The following is an 11,427-nucleotide window of genomic DNA, read 5'->3' as shown; positions in this document are numbered from 1 at the left end:
GAACTGTTTGTCATTACAAATTCAGGTTTAGCCTCTACTATTCTTGCGAAGATATAGTTCCGTCTTTGTTATAAACGTCGATGTAATAAACACAATACTCGGTTTCACTTTCGCGCAGTATATAACTTCCAGGCTCGTTGGCACATTTTTCTTTAAGCTTCGTATACGAGAAATCCTTTCTGAAACATTTTTAAAGACTATATGTAAATATTACATAAATGTAAAAACTTAATAAATAAATAATAATATATAATAATAAAATAATTAATAATAAATGTAAATGTAAGAACTTTCTTTCATTTTATAAAATTCATCTTACCCAACTGGTCCATGGCACCTTAATTTTTGTAATCTTTCTAAGGAAGGCGTAATAATACTAAGATCACCACTACACAGATTAAAATTCCACTTAACAGATAAGCGGTAATATCCGTCCAATGCGGATACAAATGATAATAAAATCGCTTTTGTATCAAATTGTACACACAATGGTATGCCAGTTCTCCTCCCAATTAACACAGTATTATTCTTTCTAAAATATGAGAACGTAATAGATAAATATATATTCATTATTTTTATTATATTTTACTAATATGGACTATAAAAATTATTTTAATTTGTGTTTTAAGATTGTGCATTAAGAAAAACCAATGTACTGAAATACATTGTTACACGTTACATTGCATATATTTGTTATTACCCTATAGAGAGAGTGGATATATCCTCTATCCTACAAATCGTTTTCCATGTACCAATGTCAATCTCACAGTATTTTACTTGCTCTATGGTAACCCTAAGTAAGACTTTAGCTCTTAGATTAGGAACATCTTTATCCATTAATGCTGTGTATTCTTCATATGGATAATTTGGGGCCATGCGTTCAAACTGTTTCAAATACTGCTCCTTGACGTATGCAGCATCATATCCAGATAATTTTGTAAGTGCATTGTGAATAGGTTTTCTAATAAAAAAGGCATGTCTTTTTATGCATTCCTTAGGTATATATTTTTTATATTCTGATTCTACAATTTCACGTGGGAGTTCTTCTTCAAGCATTACTCTGCAATGAAAAAATTGTAATAAATAAACAACCATCATTTATTCCATATTCTATCAAAAAAAAATGACTTGTACGTTACCTATACATATCACTAACTCCTAAGCCAATTAATTCATGTTTATGTTTTTCATAAACAATGTCAGGTACCTTGTTATCCAATACATCTTTACGAACTTGTTCAAAATAATAATTATATGCATTTAAATCTATTTCTCTCAGCCTGTCCATACTAGATGGCTTGAATCTCAGGCGAAAATTGAATCTGTATTTCTCCGAGTCTTCTTCTAGTATGTGACCACAAGGGAACCATAGTTTTGAAGAATAACTTTGCAGTGCAAACAGATGTCTTGCTAAAGGACTTATATTGAAGTTATGGCATATCTATAAGTTAAATAGTTTTGATTTTAAAAAATATTAAGATTGCTTTGCAAAGATAAAAATAAAAGATTATAACCAAAATTTATTTAAATATGTTATGGAAAAATAAATTTAATTTTGCAGAAATAATAAAAAAGGTGCAAATTGTTAACAGAATAATAAATTAATAAAAATAGATAAAAGTAGATTTAACATACAATTACAATTCCATAGTAACCTTATACCAATTAAAAATTTTTCACAAAATAATATACAGTATAATAAGTTACATAACACATTCTGTATGTACATAACAGATACATTAAGCAGAAAAATATAATTATATTGCTATAACGTCACTGTTAATTTGTATTCTACACAAATAAATAAATTTTAACAAGAGAGCTAATTTCTTGTTATAATTTTAATTAATAAAGATGATAATACAGTATGATTAATAAATAACAGATAGTAGTTTTCAAAATCGTCAAGTCAGAAACATTCATTTTTGATAAAGATATATATAATCACATTATATATAATCACATTTCATTCTGTTTAATTTAACTGAAAGAAAAAGAATCATTCACACCTTTATACACAAATACTCGATGGTTTCACCAATAGTAAATGCAAATTTCAATGGTTTATCCCTGTTGGCCATATAAATGTATACATAATGTGACAGTCGCGAGTCATCATCCATATTAATTTACAAATCGTCGATCTCAGAAATATTACATCTTATAGCAATCCTCGACTCAACGCACATCGATTTTTGTTTATCATGTGTGACAAATATAGCGAATTCAGTCACCTGCATTACTCTGCACTTGTGCAGACTAAAGAGAATTACGCCTAAAGTTGTTTAATGATAAAAATATAATGCACATATCATGATTAATAAAATGTCTAATATTAATATTATTACCTCTCTGATGAAAAACGCATTCGAATCTATTCTATTGGTCAACACTACTGAGCCCTCCTATTATTTGGATGTTTTTTTACATAGAAAATCTTTACAGTATAACCAGAGGGAAACCTGAGAGAAGACATGACGGTTCAAAACCTGTGACCGCAACATGCTGCCACGCACTATGCCCTCTGACAAAGTGGATGTAAATTACATAGCAACGTCCACTTTTCTTAGGGTACATCGTCCATTTTTCAAAGCTGATAAATCGATATTTACTTCATATAATCGTGCTATATGTAGCTTTCATTGTGCCTCGGGTAAAAAAGTAACATATGCTATACGCTAGGCTGTATTCAGATTCCCACCTAGATGATTCTCGGGTGTCATCTTTATTTAACGTTCGATAAACAACAAAGATGATATGACATCCGGGGATGGACACCTAGGTGGGACACTCAGGTGGGAATCCGAACGCAGCCAAGCGGGTAGGATGTTATCTTTTTGTTCGGGATGGCGTAAGCGTCTCGAACCAATAAACATTACTGTCTATACACTCCATATGACAGATTTCCTAACCTCAATAATCAATTTTAATGCTTAATATCTCGGTTCGCGAAACTGTTCCAATGTTTCTTTTTTTTGACAGATTCTTTCGTTTTTTAGCAAAAACGCGTCAAATGAATCTAATTTCATCAAAATCAGAGGAGTAGTTCGTATTCTAAATAATTATGCTCATTAATCTGTTTTTTTCTGCAATTGTGATTGGTCCGGCTGTTTCGTTCCGCTTTAAATTTTCGCTGATGGGAGGGCGGCCTCGTCTACAATAGGCTGCGTTCGGAAACATCACTCGTTGGTGTGTTTCGTTGACTACAGTGGAGATATCATGTGCCTTTGGATGATGAGTCTTCCCAAACGGCTACCGGATGGCGTGTATGTCATCTCAATTCCACCTCATCGCTCATGTTTAATTCTAACCTCGAGCTAAACAATTCACTGATGAAGCAAGGCGGTGGAATAATTGTAAAGATGAACGACGGTATATGATTGTAAAAAGAAAGGAATATAAGACATTCCTTCCATGCTTACCAGTGCCTGTTAAACGTTTCACTATCATATCGTAATTATATTAAGTGAGGGAAAAAGTTCATGGCATTTTTCCCGTTAGATGGTATTAAAAAAAACGCCTTGAACTTTTTCCCGTACCTAATATGTTGCTATTGATTTTAGACAATGGTAAAATTTTTCATCGTGAAAATTTAAGTTAATATAATGCTGATTCTACAATGAGTCAGTAGCTTATAAGCCTTCAATAAGTCATAGTTCATAAATTATAAATCATAAGAAATGAATCAATCACAGTAGTCAAGTTTGTGATTTCTGATTTATAACTTATGGCTCATTGCAGAAGGCCTATTAATCTATCGATGAATTTGATCTTTCAGCTTTAGTTTTACAAGTTGGCTATTGGTCAACTTTACCGACTAAGACTTCCGACTATCAATTTATTGTAGAATCAGCATATCAGGTTTGACAACTAACTATATTATGATTGTAACAGTCTTATTATTGTAAATCCTTAAAGAAAATTGACATCAGTAATATAAAACTTTAGTGCTGGATGTTCATTCCAAAGATCCTCAGCAAATGAGAATTGAAATGGAATAAAATGGATTCAGATTTTCAAAAATACGAATTCATGAATGTTAAAATGAATCTTTTTCATTTCTGAAAATGAATGTATTTTTATTCATTTATAGGAATGGCCTGGAGTATATTTCTATACTTTTCAATCTAAAAATAATATAGTATTTTGTATGCATCGTGAATACTACTTAATTTAAAATTCTGAATAGGAAATATAGTTTTTTAATCCAATTGAATATAAAAAAAGTTTTTCTTTTAAAATGAACCATGAATACTATTCAATTTAAAATTGTGAGTAAAAAATACATTGTTTCATTTAAAAATGCATTATAAATGCATTTTATTCAGAAATATGAATAAAAAATTTTTCGTTTTAATTCAATTGAATTAAAAAAAGTTGTACCATAAAAATATCATGAGAATTCTCCTTCATTTAATAGTTAAAAGAAACAAAAAGAATACATATGTAAATATGTATAACAAATGTTATTTATATAAAGTCCTTATTTTTAATTAATAAATTAATCGCTTTTACGTATATTTTATATTAACATGTTTCTTTTATTATATAGCGTATATTTTTTGTATAAAAATTTTAAAATAATAACTATAGAATTTCATATAATTAATATTTTAATTTGTTTATATATTTTTACATATATAAAAATATTTATATGAATTCCAATCCATTTTTTATGGATTTAAAATACGGATTCGGATGGATTGAAAATTTCCAATCCTTTTCAATCCATTTTCATTTGCCGAGTCTATTAGTTCCTGTGAGGCTTATTGTCAATCTTAAAGTTAGTTTTTTAAATAGTACTAGACATGCAATTTTACAATATTTATACAAATAATCTGTTGCATAGTGTGCAGAAAATATTATTAAAGAGCAATATAAAAAGAAAGTTAGAATAAAAATAAATAAAAAAATAGTAAAACTTACACAAATTTTCTAGATTAATATAACTGCTCAAAATTTTTTGATCCAAGAATGCGATGTAATTATTCTTTTCTCTCATTCCATGGAAAAGAAGAATTTTTATTGGTCCATTCCCTTATGTACTATGCATTATGCATTATGTAAGTCTGTGTTGCGCCCATAATACACCGGTTCACACTGACTCTCCTTGCTTTTCGTACGGATGGTTTAGTGATGGTTTAGTGATGGTATTCGATGTAACTCTCAATATTTCCGAATGATCTCACACTAATGCACACCGAGTATACACGAGTATTTCCAAACGGTTTGTATGTATTAGTGGCAAACCAGTGAGCGTTTCCGAACGCAGCCATAGTCGCACAAGCTGTGTCGAGCTGGTAATAATAATACATTAGTTGCAAGTCGATCGCAAGTTTGTTGCGATAACCATGAAACGTTGATTGAAAAATGCGATCGGCTTGCAACTAAAGTAGAACCAGCAAAATATCGCAGAAGTGTCGCGTATAGGCTGTGGTCGAAGTCTCGTTTCAAATGCTTTGAAGCGTTTGATGAATTAATTAGAAGAAAGAATTTTACAAATTAACCAGTTAAAAATACTTCAAAATCGTTTGTATCGTGTTGACCGTATCCATAGTTGCATGATTGTGTAGTCATAAGAGATTTGTTTGCGTCGCACGCTCCAACATGCCCAATATGCTCCAATACGCGTCACGGAACCAATATGGCGACTAGATATTCGCGTCGCATAGAGCATACTCCATAGGAGTAAATTAAGTTCCATTTGATTTATCTCAGAAAGTGATTCAATTGGGGCATGTTCCGTACGCATGCTTAATGATTGAAAACATACTGTATCCAAAAAAATATTTCAGGTTCATTTTGTATAAAAACGCCTTTAATAAATACGTTTTTGATAGAAATATAAAAATATATTGGGAGTACAAATTAGTTCGGTTCCGTTGCCCTAAAGATGGCTCCAGCTATTGTGAATGGTTCATAGTGACAGCTGATTTTGGCGGTTTCAGAGAAGTTAAACATCTGCTAATATTCAGTTTATATCGCTTTGAGTTTCATACAAAAACCTTGAATTTTACTTTGTTTGAAATGTCGAATTTTGTGTTAACCAAGCAGCATTTGCAGGAGGTTTTGATTTTCTGCTTTAATTCGAAGAAAAATGCGGTTGGAGCCCATCGAATGCTTGTCGAAATTTATGGTGACACTGCTCCAACTGATAAATCAATGGTTTCGACGTTTCAAGGATGGAGATTTCAGCGTTGAAGACAAGCCTCTGGACAGCCAAAAAAATTCGAAGACAAAAAATTAGAGGCATTACTCGAAGAAGATCAGAGTCAAATCACGCAAGAGGAGCTTGCAGAATCATTGGGGGTAACTCAACAAGCCGTTTCTGTACGATTGAGAGCATAGGAATGATTCAAAAACAAAGAAATTGAGTGCCTTATGAACTGAAATCGAGAGACGTTGAAAGGCGATTTTTCACTTGCGAACAGCTGATTCAAAGACAACAGAGAAAAGGTTTTTTGCAAAGGTTTTTTCGGATTGTGACTGGAGAAGAAAAGGATATTCTACGACAACCTCAAGAAGAAAAAATACTACGCTAAGCCCGGTCAATCATTGCCATCGACTTCAACATCAACACCATGGCCGAACCATTCATGGTTCGAAGAACATGCTCTGTATCTGGTGGGACCAAAAGGTCTTGTTTATTATGAGCTGCTAAAACAGCGATTCCATTACGGGTGATCGTTATCGGCTACAATTGATTCGTTTAAACCGTGCATTGCGAGAAAAACGACCAGAATATGAGTAAAAGCATGATAAAGTTATTCTTCTTCATGACAACGCTCATGTCGCTAAAGTCGTAAAATGATATTTGGAAACGCTCAAATGGGATGTTTTATCGTACCCGTCATATTCTCCGGACATTGCTCCTTCTGATTACTGTGTTGTTCCAAAGGATGCAGCAAGTCACCGGTTCACTTCTTTCGCAGAAATCGAAAATTGGCTCCAAAATTGGATCGCCTCCAAAGACGAGTCATTTTTTTCGAGATGGAATTCGAAAATTGCCTGAGAGATGGGAAAAAGTAATAGACAGCGATGAACAGTACTTTAATTGATCTGTTCATTCATTTGGTTTTGAAATAAATGCATTTTTGAACGGAACGAACTAATTTGTATTCCCAATATACAACAATATAATATAATATTAATAAAATAAATAAATAAATAAAATAAAATAAATAAAATAAAAAAAATAAATAAATAAAATAAATAAATAAAATAAAGGAAATTAGAAAAATTAAAAAAATAAAATATTATACAATAAAATATAATATAATACAAAAATATAATATAACATTTATATTTATTAAAACGCATTTATTTTGTATAACAATGCTTTCCAAATAATCGACGTAACACAATAAAATATCCGAAATGGAACGAAGCACATATCCGACTCGTTCGAATAATCTCACGGATTAGGTTAGATGACATACTTTGTCCTAAATCCGTTCATATCAAATATATAAACATTGGAGCACACGAATGCAACTGTTCCAATCGCCATCTTATCTATGATCCAAGTGCTCCCTGGTTAATTTGGAGCATGCGACACGCACAAACCTGTGAGCTCTTGTCGCAGAATTTTATTTTGTGTCGATTATACGAAGCAAAACCCTATTTTCTGATTGATTGCAGTGCGTCGTACGACGCATGTCGGATTCAATATAAATCCAGCAAAGCATACGAATGCGGAAATGCGTCATAAAAGTAACCAATCAGCGTTAAGGGCATTCTACAATGCGTTGCAAACACCCGTTGCCAGTTGAAACGTTTGTCGTGACAATCAATTAGAAGCGTTTAATAATATGCTTCTGACTGATTGTCGTGACAAACATTTCAATTGGCAACGCATTGTAGAATGCCCTTTGTTCTGCGATATTCCAAATAGCGCTAATACTTGTTGTAACCTTTTATAGCGTTTTTGATTAGCCGACTCGACGCGATCCCGGGTTGATTCTAATCATAAGTTCAATTTGAGACTCCACACCTACAAAGGATATGGTCAATGTAATGTTACAAATGTGTTTTTTGATTAGTCTTGTAAAATCCTTTCTTCTGATCCATCAAATGCTTCAAAGCATTTGTAGCAAGATTTTGACCAAAGCCAAAGTGTCATGGCGGAAAGAGTTTTCTTCTAATCTCTATCTAAAATTGTTCATGAGATTTATTTTATTAAATAAATTATGCGAGTCAATAAATATATTACACAATGAATATATTGAATAAGAAATTTGTGTTATATGTTAATAATATAATCATTATTAATTATGAAAACATGTATTAAATGTTAATATATCATTGAATGATATATAAATTTTGATCACAACAAATATTGTAAACAATAATTTTTACGGAAAATAGCAGCATAAATATGAAAATTATTCGAAATGAATTCGAAAGGAAAAATGATTCAATGGCCGAAGAGATTCAGTGTGAATATATGGACAGCAATGGCAATAGTTAATTGAAAATATTGTAACATTAATAATATGCTTTGTTATCAATGAATCTACACAGCTACAGCATTAAAGTTATAAATTTTTCTTTTTAGAAAATACCACATGAAAATTTGTACAGACAACAAATTCATCCTGTATCAAATCATCGTTTGAAAATGAAAATGGAAAATGATTTATATACACATTGGAAAGTGAAAAACTTTGATTTATGAAAATATTATTTTATATTTAAAGTAATGATGAATTTCATTTTAGAGAATATAATGTAGTACATCATTTAACTATGAAATGTTTACACAAGAAAAAAAGAATTTACATAGAACTTCCTGAAAAAATAATAAAAGCAAAGAATTATTACAATTATATTATTAAATATTAAACAAATAGATTCATTTTCCACATTCAAAAATATGAAATGTATATGGGAAGTTATAAGTAATGAACTTATAAAGAACTTATAAAGAAATATAGAACTTTTCATTCACTCTTGCAGTGAATACTGAATAAAAATATGTTAAACAAAAGAAATACTGCAAAGAAAAATAATAAAAAATCAGAAAATGAAATATAGTCTTTGAAGAAGAATTTGAATTAATAATATCGATGATAGCATTGAATCTTTGCTTTGGTATAGACCAATATGCTACTAAAAAAGAGGAAAATAGATATTTTGAGCAATGACAAAGAAGTCAAGAGAAAAGAAGAAATATAGAAATCTACATAGTTCTGCAGTATTACAAAAAATTAACAACGAGAAAGAAAAACAAAAAAAGCGTCGACATAAAAAAAATATAGAAGTTCCCCGAGAATTATTTTCCACAAATAAGTAATATTTTTATAAATATAACATTTATTTTTAAGTAAATATATTTACAATATTTTGCATTTGCAATAATCACAGTTTAATGTAATATTAGAATTTTCCGTAAATAATATATACAATTCTTTCTTTGTCATTCAACGGCAAATGTATGTAAGATGGAAAGAGAACAATAATAATCTACAATTCTATAAATTAAGAATAGAAAAGACTTAACATTATAAGAAAATGTTAAATGATAGGAACAGCAGAAAAAGTAATATTATACTCAGCGTATGTAATAAGTTCTATTATTATATTATAAAAATATTAAATAAACTAGGTCCAGTTTCCACATTTAAAAATAAGAATTGTATGTGAGAATTTATAAGTAATGAACTTCTTTGTTTTTTATAATATTTGATAATATAATTATATTTGATACATCATTATGATATTATATTGTAAGAATTTAAATGTAAGATTTATCAAAATAGTGTAATATTAAGGCTCCTGACTAATCGCGACGGCCATATTGGAATCCTGACATCAAAAGCGAGTAATGACACGTTAATTTACGTTGCATGCCATTTTTAAATAAAGACAATTTAGACGAAATGACGAAATCGCTTTAAAACACTTATAAAAATCGAAAACTATTTTTTCCTCCCTTGACACTCAGTAAATGGTCGTAAAATGCACGTAAGTGAGTTTATATTCGAACAGAAACACATGCTCCGACAATTGCTGAAACGAATAAAATATATTTGCTTTTACATATAAAATTTCAAAATAACTTCAGTTTTCATAGATAAATACGACTTTGATCAGTACGAGACAAGTCACATTTTCACAATTAATCAAATAATAACAAAATAGCATGCAATATAAATTTCGTCGTCAAAACGTCACTTTTTCACGTCTATAAGTTCGGTTATTTATCAAGGTGCGGCGCTATGACATGCATATAAGCACGAGCCTATGTCCGTGTGCATGTGGCGCGCCGAGAGCGAATGAGACAACAAGCTCCTTTTTACAGTCGCTTGCTTTAAGCGAAAATGCTTTCTCGGCAATCTCCTCCATAGGTATCAATAAGAGGCGGGAAGAGGAAGGAGGCATTCTAAATAATATACAAGTTTTCATAATTATAGTAATAGTGTACCCCTCCCATTAATCTAGAATAATATAAATCCAAATGCCAAAACGCAATAGTTTACGAGATATTTAATTGTTTAAGATTTTTTGTGCGTGTTATATAGTATATCCCTCCTTCTTAAACTCGAGTAACAAGAATAGTTTAGGAACTAGACTTTTGGAACTAGAATTTTACCGGAAAAAAATTATAAATCGGTATTTCTTTTCGCGAAAGTTTCGAAAGGTCATCAGAAAAGAAATACGTTTGAAACCCGAGACTTGTGAAGAAAATATGCAAAAAAAAAATAGTTACATAAAGCACATTTTTCGCTTTTAAAACAAAAGATATTGATTGTATGAAAAAAAATTCGATATAAAAAATGTAAGATAATATCTACAAAATAAGACGTGGAACATTAAAATCGATTTATTAGGGCTAACTGCAATTCTGACATTTTACATATATTGGGTTGTCCGGAAAGTTCGTGCCGATTTTGAAGGAAAATTGAAATGCAGAAGATTTAAATTTTAGTATACATTTATTAAATTATATAGGTGCCATTCTGTTCTACAACCTTTTTCCATTTTTCAGGCAACTTGAAAATTCCGTCCTTCCAGAATATCTTGACTATATGAATAAATATTTTGACATATTCAACATTTCTGCTAATTTACGTGTCGTATAATGTGGGTTATTCTCGATCAGTGTTTTAATCTGATCTTCATCTGGTGGAAGGCCTACCCGGCGTTTTTGATCTTCAAGGTTGAAATCACCAGCTTTAAATCTAGCAAACCACTTCCGCACAGTTCTTTCAGCTACAGTACCTTTGTCATAAATAGCGCATATCTTGTTTGCCGCTTGTGTGGTATTTTTGCTTTTCCGGTAAAAGAAAAGCATTAAATGCCTAAAATGCACTTTATTTTCTTTCATATTCAAAGGCGTATAAAACTGACAAAAATTAATATATCGCAACCAAATTTTTTTCCAAGTATGCCTGAAGTACAATCTTTTACGATATGTACGCATGT

The 11,427-nt window shown here is 30.8% G+C and overlaps 1 protein-coding gene across 1 annotated transcript in view; it reads right to left on the bottom strand.

Moving 5' to 3' along the window:
• Positions 1 to 2,123, bottom strand: part of LOC105617857 (tyrosine-protein kinase hopscotch-like) — a 7,396-nt gene extending 5,273 nt beyond the window's left edge. The window contains 6 exon segments of the mRNA XM_012199403.1: positions 9 to 40; positions 43 to 179; positions 320 to 532; positions 701 to 1,060; positions 1,140 to 1,441; positions 2,010 to 2,123. Of these exon segments, the coding sequence (XP_012054793.1) occupies positions 9 to 40; positions 43 to 179; positions 320 to 532; positions 701 to 1,060; positions 1,140 to 1,441; positions 2,010 to 2,123 (1,158 nt within the window).
• Positions 2,124 to 11,427: the final 9,304 nt, after the last annotated feature.

Source organism: Atta cephalotes (assembly GCF_000143395.1).
Source record: "Atta cephalotes unplaced genomic scaffold scaffold00014, whole genome shotgun sequence".
NCBI lineage: Eukaryota > Metazoa > Arthropoda > Insecta > Hymenoptera > Formicidae > Atta > Atta cephalotes.
This window is presented reverse-complemented; position numbering and strand designations above follow the sequence as displayed.